The 18,945-nt window shown below is 51.2% G+C and overlaps 1 protein-coding gene across 5 annotated transcripts in view; it reads left to right on the top strand.

Annotated features, from left to right (window-relative positions):
• The window catches only part of COA8 (cytochrome c oxidase assembly factor 8), a 27,195-nt gene extending 8,250 nt beyond the window's left edge, over nucleotides 1–18,945 (top strand). For 2 of the 5 annotated variants that reach the window (XR_015149375.1, XM_086362798.1), the window contains 4 exons: nucleotides 8,395–8,592; nucleotides 9,291–9,354; nucleotides 15,954–16,044; nucleotides 18,615–18,945. Coding sequence is in view for 2 of the 5 variants with exons in the window: in XM_086362798.1 (XP_086218924.1) it covers nucleotides 8,395–8,592; nucleotides 9,291–9,354; nucleotides 15,954–16,044; nucleotides 18,615–18,720 (459 nt within the window). In the remaining 3 variants the exon portion in view is untranslated. Of the gene's footprint in view, nucleotides 1–6,548; nucleotides 7,608–8,394; nucleotides 8,593–9,290; nucleotides 9,355–15,953; nucleotides 16,045–18,614 lie in introns of those variants that run through there. The other 3 variants (XR_015149377.1, XR_015149376.1, XM_086362797.1) reach the window with 2 other exon arrangements.

Raw genomic sequence — 18,945 nt, 5'->3', positions numbered from 1 at the left:
CGGATGCCTTTCTGCCTGTCGGGGGCCCTGTTCCTTCCACACACGAAGAATGAGTTCAGTGCCTTCATGGGGACTGGCTGGGCCTTCATGTGAAACTCTCCCCTCTGGCTGTGCCTCTTTATGGCTCAGCTTTGCTTCCCAGTGACACCAAGAGAAGAACCAAACGAAAGAAAGAATGGTCACAGGTAAAGACGTCTTGAGTCTGCAAGAACAAATGAACGCAGAGTGAAACAGCCTTGCCGAGCTAGTCTGGTGTGGCGTGCGCACTGGCCGCGCGGAGGTGACGGCTTGTGCCTAGACGTGCCCCATCTCCCTCTGCCCCTTGCCAGCAGTGGTCAGCCTGGCTTTCCCCTCCCCGCAGCTCTGACCTGCCCACCAGCGCCTGGGCCGCCCCAGACCTCCACCTTGCCTAAGCTGTCCTCCAGAGCACACAGCCGGTCCATGCTTCTGCGTTTGCGCTGTGCAGCCTGGGGAGTGCCCCGGAGAACCCGCAGTTGTGTAAGGAGCAGCCTGGTGGCGGCGGCTTCCGGCTGGCTCAGCTGCTCACCGCCTGGGGCTCCTCACCGGGGACCGCCGGGCCTAGTTACATTGGTTGGATGTCTCTCCACCGGGCCTTTATACAAATCAGGCTTTTTGAAGGTGAAAGGGTTTCTCTGCGTTAAGCGTAGAGCAAAGGAACAGAAAAGATTTTTAGCAGCTGGGAAGAGCATCCCTCCACACGTACCTGTGCCTCCAGAGGATGCAGTTCCTGCCTCCGTGGGCTTGCTGTCCAGTGGGAGAGGGCTGTTTCCTCACCTCCCGGGGCCTCAAGACACACTAGGGATGCACCCCAGAACGGACCCTGAGGCCTGTGGAGGGCGGAGGTCCGAAGTCGGCCCTGTGATCATGAAAGGAAGTTCCGTTCGGAGCGGAGGAAGGATAGGTGGGCAGGCCTGGCTGCTAGACCCGGCTGAGGATTTTAGACTTCGTCCTGACGGGGGTGAGGGGGTCACTGAAGGATTTGAAAGGAAGGGCTGGCTCAGGTAGGGTGGGTGCTGCGGAGAGGTTGCTCTGGCTGCAGTCTGGAGAGTTGGTGGCTGTGGGGACCTGCAGCCTGGAGGTAGTTGGCGCTGCTCACGCTGCTGGCTGAGCTCGGAGCTGGAGCTGTCTGCCTGTGCCCTGGGCCTGGAGCCACCGCCGCGGGAGGAAGTTGGTGCAGCTGCAACTGTTTCAGTCCCCACCGGGCCTGGTGTGAGGATGCCAGAGTTAAGTGTTGCTTGAGCCTGGATTTCATAAGCTTATTCCCTGAGCCACAAAGAAGGAGGCTTCTCCAAAGATAGCGTTTGACTCCATTTAACTTTCATCCACTTCAGGCTCTTACTGCTTCTGCAGCTGTGAGAAAAACTCATCTTAATAAAAATGTTTGCATCAATCATGAAATCAGCATGAAATGGGTAGAAGGTTTTAGTTCTAGCAGCTTCATTCTCCAAAAATCTGAAGATGATTAAAAAAAAAAGTATCGGAGGTGTTAGAACCTGCTAAGATTTAATATTCATTGCTCAGAAATGAGGCTAATGGGACAGAATTATTCATTGTATTTTTATTTATTTATTTGGCCATGCCATGGGGCATGTGGGATCCTAGTTCCCCATCAGTGATTGAACCCGGGCCCCCTGCACTGGCAGCGTGGCGTCTTAGCCACTGAACCGCCAGGAACGTCTTAAGCTCCATTACTTCTGGGTCAATTTTGGTGAATTTTAGGCAGTATTCCACTTGTCATCAAATCTTTAATTTGTTACTCAATAATATCTTCTTTTCAGTGATTGAACATTTTCTGTCAATCTTTTTTCCCCATTCAAAAGCTATTTTTTTTAACCTAAAATGGCTGTCTGGGGAGGCCTTACAAATAGCTGTGAAAAGAAGAGAAGCGAAAAGCAAAGGAGAAAAGGAAAGATATAAACATCTGAATGCAGAATTCCGAAGAATAACAAGAAGAGATAAGAAAGCCTTCTTCAGCGATCAGTGCAAAGAAATAGAGGAAAACAACAGAATGGGAAAGACTAGGGATATCTTCAAGAAAATCAGAGATACCAAAGGAACATCTCATGCAAAGATGAGCTCTATAAAGGACAGAAATGGTATGGACCTAACAGAAGCAGAAGATATTAAGAAGAGATGGCAAGAATACACAGAAGAACTGTACAAAAAAAGATCTTCACGACCCAGATAATCATGATGGCGTGATCACTGACCAAGAGCCAGACATCCTGGAATGTGAAGTCAAGTGGGCCTTAGAAAGCATCACTATGAACAAAGCTAGTGGAGGTGATGGAATTCCAGTTGAGCTATTCCAAATCCTGAAAGATGATGCTGTGAAAGTGCTGCACTCAATATGCCAGCAAATGTGGAAAACTCAGCAGTGGCCACAGGACTGGAAAAAGTCAGTTTTCACTCCAATCCCAAAGAAAGGCAATGCCAAAGAATGCTCAAACTACCGCACAATTGCACTCATCTCACACGCTAGTAAAGTAATGCTCAAAATTCTCCAAGCCAGGCTTCAGCAGTATGTGAACCGTGAACTTCCTGATGTTCAAGCTGGTTTTAGAAAAGGCAGAGGAACCAGATATCAAATTGCCAACATCTGCTGGATCATGGAAAAAGCAAGAGAGTTCCAGAAAAACATCTATTTCTGCTTTATTGACTATGCCAAAGCCTTTGACTGTGTGGATCACAATAAACTGGAAAATTCTGAAAGAGATGGGAATACCAGACCACCTGATCTACCTCTTGAGAAATTTGTATGCAGGTCAGGAAGCAACAGTTAGAACTGGACATGGAACAACAGACTGGTTCCAATTAGGAAAAGGAGTTCGTCAAGGCTGTATATTGTCACCCTGTTTATTTAACTTATATGCAGAGTACATCATGAGAAACGCTGGACTGGAAGAAACACAAACTGGAATCAAGATTGCCGGGAGAAATATCAATAACCTCAGATATGCAGATGACACCACCCTTATGGCAGAAAGTGAAGAGGAACTAAAAAGCCTCTTGATGAACGTGAAAGTGGAGAGTGAAAAAGTTGGCTTAAAGCTCAACATTCAGAAAACGAAGATCATGGCATCCGGTCCCACCACTTCATGGGAAATAGATGGGGAAACATTGGAAACATTGTCAGACTTTATTTTTCTGGGCTCCGAAATCACTGCAGATGGTGACTGCAGCCATGAAATTAAAAGACGCTTACTCCTTGGAAGAAAAGTTATGACCAACCTAGATAGCATGTTCAAAAGCAGAGACATTACTTTGCCAACAAAGGTCCGTCTAGTCAAGGCTATGGTTTTTCCTGTGGTCATGTATGGATGTGAGAGTTGGACTGTGAAGAAGGCTGAGTGCCGAAGAATTGATGCTTTTGAACTGTGGTGTTGGAGAAGACTCTTGAGAGTTCCTTGGACTGCAAGGAGATCCAACCAGTCCATTCTGAAGGAGATCAGCCCTGGGATTTCTTTGGAAGGAATGATGCTGAAGCTGAAACTCCCATACTTTGGTTATCTCATGCGAAGAGTTGACTCATTGGAAAAGCCTCTGATGCTGGGAGGGATTGGGGGCAGGAGGAGAAGGGGACGACAGAGGATGAGATGGCTGGATGGCATCACTGACTCGATGGACGTGAGTCTCAGTGAACTCCTGGAGTTGGTGATGGACAGGGAGACCTGGCGTGCTGCGATTCATGGGGTCGCAAAGAGTCAGACACGACTGAGCGACTGATCTGATCTGAATCTGTCAAGGGTCCTTAAAATTTTTGAAAGTTTTTTAAAAAGATACTTTTCTAGAAAACTTTGAAGGTCTGAGGGAACCCTATATGCTTTTCGAGATTTCCTGCTCATTCACTTACTTTAGACTCAAAATAATCTTCTGAATAGTAAGCATTCAGATGCTGACCTGAACCTACCACAGGTTCTAATGAAACATTATGAACGCCAGCGCCGTCCTAATGCTGTGTTCGCAGATGTGAGGAAGAGCTTTTCGCATGAGCAGGTGACCCTGGGTATTTCATAACTGGACCTGCTGAACCCTGGGGAGTGATGGCGGAGCAGATGTAACCTCCTGCAGCGTTCTCTGTGGTCTGAAGTGTTCGTGCTGAGTGACTGCACCAAGCCTTGTAACCCACTTCCGACCAAACCTGATGCTATCCTGGTTGTGTTTTAGCTCTTCCTGTTTTTGGGCTGCTTGGGAATTTAGACGATTTAGGAAGGTCATAGCTTCCGAGGCGAGTAGGATGCCGGCTGGTGGTGCTGTGTTTAGCTGTCTGCTTCAGTCAGTGCCAAGTTCTCAGGATGCTTGGTGTGGGTTGGTGGCGATTAGTGGAGGCCATGCAAGCGAAAACTGCCAGTGTTTCCTAAACAGTGACTTGGTTTCCTTTCTCAGTCTCCGCTTGGTGCTTTAGCTGTCGGGGTGAGTCTAGGGACCTAAGAGATGGTCAGGCCGCTCCATGGACGGAAGGCTGAGCTCCCCTGGCCTCGCCCTTCTCCTGTGCTGCTCCTGCCAAGGGGGCCGTTGCAGGACACACGGCTGCCCTGGTGAGCTGCGCTAGTCTGTGAAAGTATTAGGTATTAAACCCATGTTTCTCAAGTTAAATGATCAGTAAGCTGCTTACCGATAGAAAAAAAGCTGCTTTATCTTCAAGTTTACAAACCCTGCGTCTCTATCTTTAGTGAGTGGTGAAAGTGAAGGACTGAAATATCCTGAATAAAATGCCTGCTAAATGCAAAAGAACTGTTAGTCATGTTCAGTATACTAATTTTTTCTCCTTGTAAGTTTTACCACTCTTTTTATTGCCTGAGGTGTAGTTGATTTATTTTTTAAAAAGATGTGTTTTAATTTTTTTTTTTGGCTGAACTGCTTCGTTACTTTGCACAGGCTGTCTCTCGTTGCAGTGAGCGGCCTCTCCGCACTGCAGTGCCCGCTCCTCTTGTGAAGCTCGGCTCCAGCGTGCGGACGCAGCAGTCGTGGCACCTGGGCTGAGCTGCCCCTCGGCATGTGGCGTCCTCCCAGACCAGGGGTGGAACCCGTGTCCCCTGCATGGGCAGGCGGGTGCTTAGCCAGGGGACCATCAGGAAAGTGCCAAGAGATTTCCAAATTTACTGTTATTTTTCCCCATGAATTATGATTACATTGATTTTTGATCAGCAAGTGGAAAGCTAGTCTTTTGATTACTTAGCTGATTTTTTAAAATATCAGGTTTACTGAAGTCCAGTTCACATATAATAAAATTTACTACTGACAAACACATTGACCACAATTCAAGGTACTGATCACCTTCACCACCCCCAGAAAATCCCTTTGTGGTCACCCTCTTCCTCCACGCCAGCAGCTCTTTCTTGAGATGCTTCGGCGATAGACTCAGCAGCGCGCGGCCTCGGGTGCCTCTGAGAGCCGCCCGCGCTGCCTGTGGTCCCCTCTCGAGTGGCCTCTGCCCCACCACCGCGCTGCGCTGTGTCCCCCCCATCAGCGGAAAGGCATTGGGCCATTTGCAGATTTTGACAGTTATACGTAAAGCTGCTTTAAACGGTCACATCTAGGTTTAGCGTGAGCCTGTGCACTCGTGCGCCTTGGGTGAGCAACGTGGGAAGGGGCGGCTGGGTCGCACGTTAAGAGCTGTTTGCTTTTATAACCGGGGCGGGCTTCCCCGCAGTGCGGTGCTGTTGCCACAAGCAGTGCTGAGGAGCTTGATTGTTTACATTCTTCACAGCTCTTGTTTTGGCAGGGTTTATTTTTTAATAGCCATATTAATAGGTGTGGAGTGCTATCTCATTGTGGTGTTGATTTGCATTTCCCTATTGACTCATGACGAAGAAGGCAGTGGCACCCCACTCCAGTACTCTTCCTTGGAAAGTCCCATGGACGGAGGAGCCTGGTGGGCTGCAGGCCATGGGGTCGCTAAGAGTCAGACATGACTGAGCGACTTCCCTTTCACTTTTCACTTTCATGCATTGGAGAAGGAAATGGCAACCCACTCCAGTGTTCTTGCCTGGAGAATCCCAGGGACGGGGGAGCCTGGTGGGCTGCTGTCTATGGGGTCGTACCGAGTCGGACACAACTAAAGCGACTTAGCAGCAGTAGCAGAAGCATTGACTCATGATGTTGAGCATTTTTTTTTATATGCTTGTTTGCCATCTTTATATCTTCCTGGGAAGTTTTAAGATATTATGCCCTTTTTTAAATTGGGTTGTATGTTTTCTTATTATGGAGTTTTGAGACATCTTTGTATATTCTAGAAACAAGTCCTTTTACGGATTTGCGTGTATATTCTCCCAGCCTGTGGCTTGTCTTTTGATTTTCCTAATAGTATCTTTAGGAGAAGAGACGATTTTAATTTTGGTGAAAGTTATTTCTTTCTTGTTTTGTGGATTGTGCTTTTGGTGTTGTATGTGAGAAATCTTTGCCTAATCTTAAGGGTGTAGAATTTTTACTGTGTTTTTGGAATTTTATGGATTACATTTTACATTTTAGGTCTTTGATCTGTCTTGTGTTAATTTTTGTGTATGGTATAAAGCACAGGTTGACACTTTTTTTTTTTTGGTCTGAGGATGTCAATTATTCCCGTACCATTGTTGAACATGTTTGGTATCATTGTTGTTCGGTCACTGAGTCACGTCTGACTCTTTGTGCCCTCATGGACTGCAGCATACCAGACTTCCCTGTCCATCACCATCTCCCAGAGTTTGCTCAAACTCATACCCATTGAGTCAGTGATGCCATCCAACCATCTTATCTTCTTTTGCCCCCTTCTCCTTCTGCCCTCAGTCTTTCCCAGCATCAGGGTCTTTTTCCAGTGAGTTGACTCTTCACATTAGATGGCTGAAGTATTGTAGCTTCAGCATTAACCTAAAGGTTAGTTTCCTTTAGGATTGACTTGTTTGATCTCCTGGCAGTCCAAGGACTCGAAAGTCTTCTCCAGGACCACAGTTGGAAAGCATCAATTCTTCGGTGTTCAGCCTTGTTGATGGTCCAACTCTCATGTCCATACATGACTACTGGAAAAACCATAGCTTTAATTATACAGACCTTGTTGCCAAAGTGATGTCTCTGCTTTTTAATATGCTGTCTAGGTTTGTCACAGCTTTTCTTCCAAGGAGCAAGTATTTTTTAATTTCATAGCTATAGTCACTATGCCAAAGCCTTTGTGTGGATCACAACAAACTGTGGAAAATTCTTCAATAGATGGGAATACCAGACCACCTGACCTGCTTCCTGAGAAATATGTGTGCAGGTCAAGAAGCAACAGTTAAAACTGTGCATGGAACAATAGACTTGTTCCAAATTGGGAAAGGAGTATGTCAAGGCTATATATTGTCACTCTGCTTATTTAACTTATATGCAGAGTACATCATGCAAAATGCCGGGCTGAGTGAAGCACAAGCTGAAATCAAGATTGCCAGGAGAAATATCAATAACCTCAGATATGCAGGCGACACCACCTTATGGCAGAAAGTGAAGAACTAAAGAGCCTCTTGATGAAAGTGAAAGAGGAGAGTGAAAAACTGGCTGAAAACTCAACATTCAGAAAACGAAGATCATGGCGTCCCATCACTTCATGGGAAACAGATGGGGGAACAGTGGAAATGGTGAGAGATTTTATTTTCTTGGGCTCCAAAATCACTGCAGATGGTGACTGCAGCCATGAAATTAAAAGATGCTTACTCCTTGGAAGAAAAGCTGTGACCAACCTAGACAGCATATTAAAAAGCAGAGACATTACTTTGCCAACAAAGGTCCGTCTAGTTAAAGCTTTGGTTTTTCCAGTAGTCATGTATGGATGTGAGAGTTGGACTATAAAGAAAGCTGAACGCCGAAGAATTGATGCTTTTGGACTGTGATGTTGGAGAAAACTCTTGATTGAGAATCCCTTGGACTGCAAGGAGATCCAACCACTCAATCCTACAGGAAATCAGTCCTGAATATTCATTGGAAGGACTGATGCTGAAGCTGAAACTCCAATACTTTGGCTACCTGATGCGAAGAACTGACTCATTGGAAAAGACTGATGCTAGGAAAGGTTGAAGGCAGGAGGAGAAGGGGATGACAGAGAATGAGATGGTTGGATGGGATCACTGACACTATGGACATGAATTTTAGTAAGCTCCTGGAGTTGGTGATGGACAGACAGGGAAGCCTGGCGTGTTTTAGTCCATGGGGTCGCAAAGAGTCAGATGCAACTGAGCCACTGAACTGAACGGTTTGTGTTAATGCTGTTTATTATAGTTCTTTTAATTTGGATATCTCTGGCACATAGTCCTAAAAAGAGGAAGCTAACAAGGGTCTTTAATAAATCTGGACTGTTCGTTTTATAATATGTTATATAATACTAGAGATTCATTTAGTTGTATATTAACCTCACGCTTTTTGTTGAAGGTCTCAAGATTCTGCCCTCCAAGAAAATCTCGCCATGATTGGATAGGACCTCCGGATAAATATTCAAACCTTCGACCTATTCACTTTTATATCCCTGAAAATGAGTCACCGTTGGAACAAAAGCTAAGAGAACTGAGACAAGAAACACAAGAATGGAACCAACAGTTCTGGGCAGACCAGAATTTGACTTTTCATAAGGTATGTTTAGGTTTCAGGTCAGAATGAGCAATAATACAGTTGACCACTTGGGGGCGCTGGGTCTTTAGTATCTGCTCTGCCTTTTAGTTACTTGGCAGCTTCTCAGTCCCTCCCCTCCCTACATATAGGTGTGTATATCAGTTTAAAATCAGTATGTAACTGTAGAGAAGAAACATTGGTCCTTCAAAGACTCACAGGTCTTGAGGCTCTCCAGGAACTAAAGAGAGTGAGTAGCAGGGCCCGGGCTAGAGTTGCGGACGCCCGTGTATACACGCCTGTGTGTGTGTTTATGGCAACAAGGGGGTCTGGGCTGCGCTGTCACTCTTCCTGAGAATTCGGAATTCTTAACAGCGCGCTCGTCAGTAAGCTCCGTGAGAAAGAAGTCTAACTGCTCTAATCCAGAAGGAAGACTGAGGCGGTGTGTGTTTTACCCATTTGGGCAGGCTAAGTCAAACGGAGTGTATTTATCTTCTGTGGATTTCTAAAAAACAGTGTCTCCCTAGGTTTATTAAAGCTCTCATTTTTAAATCCTCTCTCAAGCACGGAACTTTTAACTAAGTTGAGATGTTTTAAAATGGGCTTTGAGATGGACTGCTTCTCAGGAAACCCACATCCAGACTTCTCCAGAGTGCTGAGAGCTTGTCCTAGCCAAGGAAAACAGACGAAGAAAGGGAGTTCTGATAGCTGTCTTCTTTTAGGAAAAAGAAGAATTTGTTCACTCAAGACTCAAAGCCAAAGGCCTGGATCTGAGAACTGCATCAGGTTAGTCTGTTCTTTTTCTGCTCTCCTCTGCTGGAGCAGCTGTGCGGGAAGGTGAAGAAGAAAGGCTGCTGCAGGCTTCCGTGGCAGACTGCAAGGGGCGCCGGTCGGACCGCTGGCCGAGGAACCAAGATCCTGCTTGTCTCTGCACAGCCAAGAAAGGAAGCCAGGGGCCTGGGGGATGTTGAATGAAGCAGTGAAAGCTCAGGGGACGAGTCAGGTTCCGTGGGGCAGGCAAGTTCTCGGTGGGACGTGTGTCCGTCCTCCCCACATTCCCTCTTCTCCCTCTGGGCGAGGTCAGCCCTCTCATCATTCTGGGTCCTTCCAGTCGATGACCTCTTGCTGACCTTTGGACTTCCATCCCGAGGTCCCGTGACTTCAGCAGCCTCTCTCTTTCCTGCCCTGGCCTCTCCCCCTCGATCCTTGACGGCAGTTCCTGGTCCCACCAGCTGTGAGCTGGAGGCCGCGGGGTCACCCTGGAAGCCTCTCCCCACCCTGTGGTCTGTCCCCCAGTTTGCCTCTGGCCGTTGCTCAGCACCATTGCTGCCCCCTGTCTGGGAAACCCGGCTGTAGTTCAGGCCCTCGGTAACTCTGCTCAGTGCAGGACCTTCCTGATTGGCTCCCTGGCCCCCCGTCTTGGAATCAGGGGTCTTCAAGCTTTCTGTAAAGAGCTGTAAATGGTTGAGTCTTTCCTGGCCATGAGGCTCTCTCCCTCAACTACTCAACCCTGCTGTTGGTCTGTGAAAGCAGCTGTGGAAAATACATAAATTAATGGGCATGAACTCGCCCCAATAAAGCTTTGTTTACAAGACCAGGTGTAGGCCAGGCTTGGCCTACAGGCTGTAGTGTAGCCCCTCATGCCTGAAATCCATTCTTTGCAGTAGCCAGACTCTTCTACAAAAACCAGCTTTGACAGCTGCCCCTCAGCTTGTTTAGGCATTTAGATTTCCTGTGGCGGCAGGACAGCCACGCCCCTCCATGTGATTGGAGCTGGCCCGGCCCCTGCCGGTCTCGCCCCTCCCCAGGCTGCGCCTGGTATGCTGGGCACAGGCTGCACTCGGCTCCCCTGCCTGCCCTGCTGGCCTTTCTTTGTGGATGGAGAGTCTCGTGCTCAAAATAACCTTTCGTCGTTTTCTCCAGCTGTTGATGTTAGACCTGAGTGACGTTTTATACTGGTGCTTAAGCAGATGTCTCCTGCTCAACATTCTGATGGGAAACCTGAAACCACTGGCCCTAAAGCCAGGTCTGTGTTGGGCTGGAGCACCATCACTGCCTGCGCACTGCAGCCTTGCCGGTGTGCGTTAGGATCTGGGGCTGGGGAGGGTGGAGCAGCCCCCGTGCTGGGCTCGGCTGTGTGCCGTCTGCTGCACGGGCCCATCGGGGTCTAGGAGGGCAGGAGCCAGCCAGAGTGCGGTGTCCCGGCGGGTTTTGTTTGTTTGCTGGGCAATAAATACATTTTTAATTAATTTATTTGGTTGCCTCAGGATCGTCGCTGTGGCACGAGGGGTCTTCTGATCCTGTGCACAGGCTTCTCTTTGGCTGTGGTGCGTGAGCTTATTAGTTGCTCCTTGGCATGTGGGTCTTAGTTCCCAGACCAGGGGTCAGACCTGCATCCACTGCATTGGCAAGCGGGGTCTCAACCGCTGGCCAACCAGGGAGGTCCCCAGCGATACATATTTTAATCTTTGTTTTATTTTTTATGATGGCAATCTTCAAGTTTCTTTTTTATCTCACATTGCACACTCCCATTGACTCCCTCCCAGTGTGAGGCCAGGGCGGGGGCTCTCTTCCCAAAGCCTGAAACGACAGTCCCGATTCCAGGACTGCCCTGCCATCTGCATGTGTTTTCTGCAGTTTCCTGCAGTGGCTCCGTGAGTGGGTACTGTTAGTTACTGGTATTCTCCGGAAGGACTGGTGCTGAAGCTGGAGCTCCGGTGCTTTGGGCACCAGATGCAAAGAGCCAACTCATTGGGAAAGACCCTGATGCTGGGAAAGATTGAGGGCAGGGGGAGAAGGGGACGACAGAGGATGAGATGGTTGGACAGCATCACCAACTCCATGGACATGAGTTTGAGCAAACTGGGAGATGGTGAAGGGCAGGGGAGCCTGGTGTGCCGTAGTCCAAGGGGTCGCACAGAGTCGGACACGACTGACCGACTGAACAGCAACTACTGTTACTTTTACCATTTTGTGGAGGCGGTGCCTGGGGGCAAGCTGTTTGACCTCAGTCACACGGTGAGCGAGTGGAGGGGCCCAGGTGCTGTCCTGGAGAACGGGTCCCAGGCCACGGCCTCGAGCCCTCTCCCACAGACGGGGAAGTTGTTGTTACTATTGTGGGTTCCTACTGACGTTGTGACTGAGTATTGAAAGATGGGCCTTAATTAGATTTCAGACTAGTTTGTAAGAAAACAGGAAGGAATGTACTGAAGCAAGGGTTCAGGAGGGGAGCTGCCTGCTGTGTCAGCTGTTTAGACAGCTGCCAGCTTGCAGTGGGGGAAGCGCGGTGTATGTGAGGGTAACAGCTGTGCCGCCCCCTTGGGCCAGAACCCGAGTGTGCGATGCCTGAGTGCAGGGGCCCACAGAACCCGGGGAAGAGGCGGTTTGTGTAATAAATGATGGTGGAGAAAGGAAGTGCTTTTAGCCCAAAAGGATCGGTGTAGATTCATGCTCCCTATAATTCGAATATATTCCAAATGTATCAGGTTAGTTGTTAAGAATCAGTTGTTCCTGGAGTAAAAAGTTAAGTGCAGCACTCCCAACTGTAGAGAGTCTAACAGGATAAAAGTGAGCCTTCATTACTGGAGTGGTGGTGAGTCCCTGCGCTCGCCGGTAAAGGCAGGGGATTCTAGAAGGTCAGAACCGACACTGTCTCGCTTGGGTAGCATTCACCGTGGTCTCTCCTTCTGGAAAGGAGAGTTTGCTCAGGAGACAGGGAAGTGCTCAGACCCGGGTGCAGGCCGCACTGGCCCAGGTCCCCCACTTCTCGTGGGCACTCCGCTCTGCCCCCTGCTTTGGCCTTCTCTTGCTGTGAACGGGCTTTCCCTCCCAAGTCCGAGGAAGTCGCCAGCCCGAGGCTCCTCCCAGGCCGCGTTCTGTCCAGTGAGCGCGGCAGCCCCTCACACGGTGCCCAGCAGGCCCGAGGGCCAGGCAGGCAGAGGGTCCCGCGTCCCGGAGACATGTTAGCAGTGGGCAGCAGGCTGGGGGCATTTGTAGCAGAGATGGGGAGGCAGTCTGGACTCTATGAAATGAAGCCGTAACAAATTCGTAGGAGTAACGGGCACCTACGGATGAAGAATGTAACTCCAAGAAAAAATTTGCTCAAATTCCATATTTTGCAATGTGTGTTAAACCAGCAGCCAGGCCTCATTTGACGCTTAACTGAACCCAAGGTGAAGATGTTTTCCCAGCTCCCTTCCAGAAGGATTCAGCTGCTTGAAGAACTCCTATGCCAGGAGGCAGGGAAATTATGGCCACAGAATATCTAAGAGTTTACCCTGAAGAAAGGGTTCTCCGTGTGCCACGCAGCATTATCTCTCAGAGCCAACAGTGGGGAGCGTCTGCGCCGTGCCCTGCTAAGTCGCTTTGGTCATGTCCGAGTCTTGCGACTGCAGCCCACCAGGCTCCTCTGTCCATGGGATTGTGCAGGCAAGAATCCACGAGAGTGGGTTGCTGTGCCCTCCTCCAAGGGATCTTCCTGACCCAGGGACTGAACCCAGTGGCTCCCACATTGTAGGTGGATTCTTCACCACCTGAGCCAGCAGGGAAGCGTCTGATAATTCTAGATTAGATAAGGCCGTGGGGGCCCACTGGCTCTAGACGTTCGCTGGAATGTTCCTCAGCAGTAGAGAAAGACTGTTGACTTAATTTCAAGTGCAAAAAGCAGAATACCATGACTTCATCTCTGCCTGTCCCCAGATTGACCCTCGTTTGTCGGGCAGATGTGGGAGCACTCTCGCCCCTGGCTCCTTTCACTGCTGGCGTGTTTGTGCAGGTGTGGGGGGTGCCAGCAGAACAGAGTCACCCATCAGCTGGTGTCTATGAAGCGCCTGCCGAGCTCTCGGGGGACGTGTAATGAAGTAGATTGTCCCACCTCGGTCTTCATTTTACCAGTTCAGTGTCACGTTGCAGTGTTGACAGGCTTGGAATCCAAAACACTCAGCAGTTACGGCGCATCTGCTTTACACTGAGCGTCATCCGGGAACCTTTGGGCAGGACCCCAAACTCGACCAGTAGCTGAAGGTGGCACCCTGCCTGTCCTTAGCACCCTGGGGCTCCTGCTCCTCTGCCAGCAGCGGCAATGGGTGCACCCCTGTTTCTGGCCCGGCTTGCCTGCCTCATCGCCATGACTCAGTTTGTCTCAAAGCAGCCTTATGAGGTGTGCTCTGGTGATCTGGGTGCTGGAGACGGGAGACGCCACAGGCCGGCCGTGGGCCAGTGAGGGTCAGAACCCCGTTCCAGGGAGCTGCCACCTGCTCTGCCCGAACGGCGCCGCCCTCCTCTCCGCTCCTCCCGTCCTGGCAGTGGCTGGGGACGCTGGAGGAGGGTGCCCACTCGCCTCTCCTGGAGGACTGCCAGGGCCCCACCTCCTGAAGCTGCCAGCCCTGTGCTCCTGCCTTGCCTGCCCCTCCCTCGGGGCTCCCCACTCGCTGTCTGCAGACCCTCATTTGCTCTGCCTGGGCCTCTCCCCTTTCTCTGCCCTGTGGGATCCTCTTCATCCTTCAAGACCCAGCTTGATGGTCACCTTCCCTGGAGCCTTCAGCTTCCCTCTCCTCCTGGGTTGGCTGTTCCCCCTCTTGCCCTGGTTAGCATCCATCCATTGGTTGACTTCCAGTATTTGTCCAACACCTGCCACATCCAGGCTAGTCTGGGGACTGGTGGGGACAAGAGAGCCATGGCCCCGCCTTTGTGGGGCTGCTTTCCTTGGGAGGGGGAGGGTGCCCCGTGCAGTGAATGCGCTCTGCACTCCCGGGTCGTTGACCCCTGGAGGAGAGGGAAGCCGGGAGGGCAGACGGAGTGGGCGTTTCCACAGGGGCCTGGGGGAAGCCTCTCCTGGGGGAGGCTGGGGGAGGAGCTTCTAGATGGAGGTTTTGAGGAGCAGCAGGGGCCTGGGTCAGAGGAGCAAGGACTTCACGCAGGCAGGGGGTGTCCAGGTGGCACGCGGGCCGCTCGTCAGGCTGGCGGGGACGTGGCCCCTGTCTCCTGTCTGGGGACGGCCATGATCGTGCTGTGTGCTCTGTGTTTGCCTGTGTGCTCTGTGTTTGCCTGTGTGCTGTGTGTTTGCCTGTGTGCTCTGTGTGTGCCTGTGTGCTCTGTGTTTGCCTGTGTGCTCTGTGTGTGCCTGTGTGCTGTGTGGGCACAGCGCTGGCCACATCCCTCCTGTTTCTGTAAAGCTGTGCCTGGGGGTTGCCTTCCCGATTCTGTCTCTGTCTCCCCCAAATCCTGGTGGGCTGGAAGCGTCAGCGTCGCTCTGGAGATGGCGTCCGCTGGGGGCGGGTGGACTCACCCTCTGCGTGGGTGTGCGCTGCAGGGCAGGAGCGTGGGCCTCCTAAGCCGGAGTGCCCCTCCCGCGCGGTCTCCTTCCTGCACCCGAGCCCCTGTCTGCTGGGCCGCCCCGTGTCACAGGAGCTCTACTGCGCGCCCCGGCAGGCTGTGGCCCCTGTGTTGCGTGGCCTTGCACGTCTGGTGAGCGTGTGGGGGGCAGGGGGATTCCTGAGAGTAGGCGCCACACTGGGCATCTCCTCCCGTGAGGTGACCAGAGTCTAATGATAGAGAAAGATAGTTTTTCCTCCCTAAGTCTTTTTTCAATCACTGAGATATAATCCACATACCATAGGATGCACACTCTGAAGTGTACAGCTCAGTAGTGTTAGTACTGACAAGACTGTACACCCATCACCACCGTCTCATCTCCGAGAAGAAAGTCTGTGCCCATTGGCCGTCGTTCCCAGCTGCCTCCTCCCACTAACCCCCGGCAGCCACCACTCTACTTCTGTCTCCATGGATTTATCTCTTCTGGACATTTCCAGATAAATGGCATCCTATACAGGCATCCCTTATTTGTACTTTGAAGATGCTGTGCTGTTTTTTTTTTTTTTTACAAATTAGATGTTTTATAGAGCAAGTCCATTGGCATAACTTTTCCAACAGCGTTATTTTGTGATTACGTTTTGTGTGTTAAGAGAGAATGCCACTGCACGCATAGTGGACCGCAGCGTGGTGTAAACGTGCCTCTGACAGAAGGCTCGTTTGGCCATGTGTGTCTCGGTCGCAGCACCCAGGGGCCTCACTGCGGCAGACAGACCTAGCTGTGGCTCAGGAGCTTAGCCGTTCCTCGGCTCGTGGACTCTTGGTTCCCCGACCAGGGACCGAGCCCTCACCCCCAGCACTGCAAGGCCAATTCTTAACCCCTGGACCACCGGGAAGTCCCTAGAATTGTTTTAATTTTATTTTCAAATTGTTTATCCCACATGTATCAGAATACAGTTGATGTCTGTATATTGATGTGTATCCGGCAGCCCTGCTGAACTCACCCGTTATCTCCAATAGTTGTTTGTAGAACCTTCCCCTTGGGTCTAAACGTTTCAGTTGTGTTTAACTTTCAGGTCAGAAAGCAACATTGAATGCAGAAGAAATGGCTGAGTTTTACAAGGAATTTTTAAGTAAAAATTTCCAGAAGCACATGTATTATAACAGGTGGGTGTCTACTTTTTTCCTGAAAATCTGAAAATCACATCCATGTTGGCAAGGATTGTTTTGCTACCTGAATTTAACATTCTTGTCTGTGTTAAAAGTAGACGTTGCTATCAGCTTGGTTTTTGTCCTTTTAAATAAAGTGGCCGGCTCACAGTCACTGCGTGGCTGCCCCTTGCGGCGTGCACCGCACGTAGGCTGTGGGTTCTGCCCCGCTTTCACTGCCGGAGAGCAGAGCGCAGCCCGGGGCGGGGCAGCCGGAGGGGTCACGGCATCTCGTGTTTGAAAGTGGGGGGCTCGGAGCCCAGCGGGGCAGGGAGAGCAGCCCAGCAGGCAACACCAGGGGCTCCCGCAGGCCAGAGATGAAGCCGTTTCAGCCGTGCGAGGATGACGGCTGTTGACAGAGAAGGAGCAGTGGAGTCAGACAGGGACCATTTTCCTGACGCAATAATAGATCTGGGCACAATTGCCCGCGACTGCCGAAGGCACTGGGCAGCAAGGCTGACGGGGACTCCGCCGTGGCTGGGCCTGGCTGGCGGCGCCCGGTCTCCCGGGGCCTCTTCATGCCGTGAGGGGCGAGGCCGTGGCTTGTGTGCGAGGCTGTGAGACGCGGGGAGGCCCCCAGCAGCGCCTGTGAGGTCCTCAGCCGCGTGGGGGCTGCCCTCGGCCCGGCCCCCGGGTCTGACGCCAGCTTACGGGAAGGAGACGAAAGGGCGTGTGCGGAGAGGGCGGTTCACAGGCCGTGCCTCAGTGAGGGCTTGAGGACACAGCTCCCAGATCTGGAGGTGTACCAGACAGCTGTTGCGGTTTCAGCAAGTAACTGGGACTGAGAAAAGTGAACGAGGAGCGGGGGACTGTTACAGAGTAAGAGAGCCTTCATCCAGGCAAACCGCCTATACGGAGATGCCCCTTTCTGACAGAGGAAACCCAGCCATGGCTGTGCACGAGGCGGTGTTAATGCGCAGTGACTGTGATGCTAAGGTGTTGTTCACTGTATCAGACGGAGCAATGGTAGTGCGGCCCTGGGTGTTTAAGAAGCATTTGACGACACACAGTAACACATGTTCCCAGGTAGGGTGACAGGATATGGTCTGAGATTTGCTCTGCATTCCTGGAGCAGTGACCATGCCAAATGGGCGGGTGGGGCAGGGCCTGGAGAGTGGGCTGATGGTCGAGGCTGGAGGAGCTCTTGAGTGGCGCTTGAACGGAAAGCCCGGTCCCGCAGCGCCCAGAGGCTGTTGCGGACGCTGTCCTGTGTCACCCTGAACTAGATGAACTATTCAGTCAAGCCAGGTTTCCCTGGACCTTTGATTTCTGGCGTGAACATAGCAGGCTGGCGTCTTGCTTCCTCTCGGGCCAGCTCGGTGTGTTGCCTGCGGCCCTCCAAATAGAGAGAGGCGTAGAGAGCGGGTCGGGCAGCATTGGAGCCTGAGCGCCCCCTCCCCCTGGACTCACCTCCTCCTTCCCTGCTTTCTTTAAGGGAACAGGGAGAGCTTGGTCTGTCTTCTCCTCTGCACTTTATCCGTCGGGCTGTCTGTGCTGCAGTGGAATCTGGCTTTCCCTTAACAACATAGGAACTTTCGTCTCCATGAGATACCAGTTTTCTTTTTCCTAGAAGCCTTTGTTATTTATTCTGGGTGTTGCTTCCCATTTGTCACGTCACTTGTGGAGAGGGATTTCTGTCTGGTCCTGTGAGGGCTCCAGGAAGCTAGCATTTTCGCCTCTTGCCTTTAAGCCCTTGGGTCTCTGTGTCTTCCATGCTGAGACCCAGTCCTCGGAGTCCTCTGCGGGCTGGCAGTTCCACGTTCCCTCATTGGCTCATCTGGACGAAAAGCATTGGCCCTTGTTGCATTCTGCTTCCAAGGGCTCAGCACTGGGAGTCTGGAATGTGCGTCTTCCATTGTGGAAACCTGCCAAGTGCTGCCCATTCAGCTGCTGACAACGTGGTGAATTTGCAAGTTCCGACATGTTCTGTAGAGTAACTCACAGGCGAGTGTGCCTGTGACTGCCTGTGACTCCATCCTAGTATTTTATTTCAATGAGAAGCTTTAGAGACACAAGTTACCCAAAAGTCCAGATCACCTAGAAAAAGAAGATATGGAACTTGATGATGTTGGCATTTGCGACAAGCTAGTGTCTCAGGATGGAGTGCTTGTGGCGTGTGCGTCTTATGCAAATAAGGGGCCAGAGCCAGGAGGGTCCCCGCCGCTCCTACGGAGCCTCCAGTCCTGTTGCTAAGCGCTCACGCCCCCATCACTCTGTGCTGTGTTTCCTGGAGAATGCCATGGGGCTCTGGGGGCTTCAAGGCTTCTGAAGGCTCTTTTGGAGCTTCTAGCAAAAACAGAGGAGGGTTGCAGCCGCCTCCAGGAGTGGGAAAGGGGGCCACTGGGCACATCAGCCTGATGAAAGCCCAGGTGCAAGGAGAGCAGGCTCTTGTGGACAGTTGAGCTTTAGTGAGGACGGGAGAAGGCAGAGCTGGTGTGGCAGGGCGGAGGCGGAGGCAGTCCAGATGCCTGGCTGCTGGCCTCTGGTCCTGGGCGCGACTCACCTGCGCTCATCTTGTTCCCCTGTAGGGACTGGTACAAGCGTAATTTTGCCATCACCTTCTTCATGGGAAAAGTGGCCCTGGAGAGGATTTGGAACAAGCTGAGACCGAAACAAAAGAAGACCAGCAGTTAGGAGCCCACCCTCACCCATCCAGCCGGTTCCTCGTCTGAGGTTCCTCGAGAAGCAGCTGCCTCTGGGACTCGTTTCACAAGGGTGCTGAAGCCTGTGGGTGCAGGGCAGGCTGGAGAAAACGGGTTCTGGTACGGACGCCGAGGCCCACGTGACTCTGTCCTGACTGCGAATTCCGCGCTGGCTCTTGGCCATTGATGTGATAGCAAATAAAACGCAAGCACTGTC

This window comes from Bos grunniens, chromosome 21, assembly GCF_055505025.1.
Source record: "Bos grunniens cultivar Pamir isolate PY7600 chromosome 21, Bosgru_T2T1.0, whole genome shotgun sequence".
Classification (NCBI taxonomy): domain Eukaryota; kingdom Metazoa; phylum Chordata; class Mammalia; order Artiodactyla; family Bovidae; genus Bos; species Bos grunniens.
The sequence above is the reverse complement of the archived record's forward strand: the minus strand, read 5'-3'. Positions and strand labels throughout refer to the sequence as shown.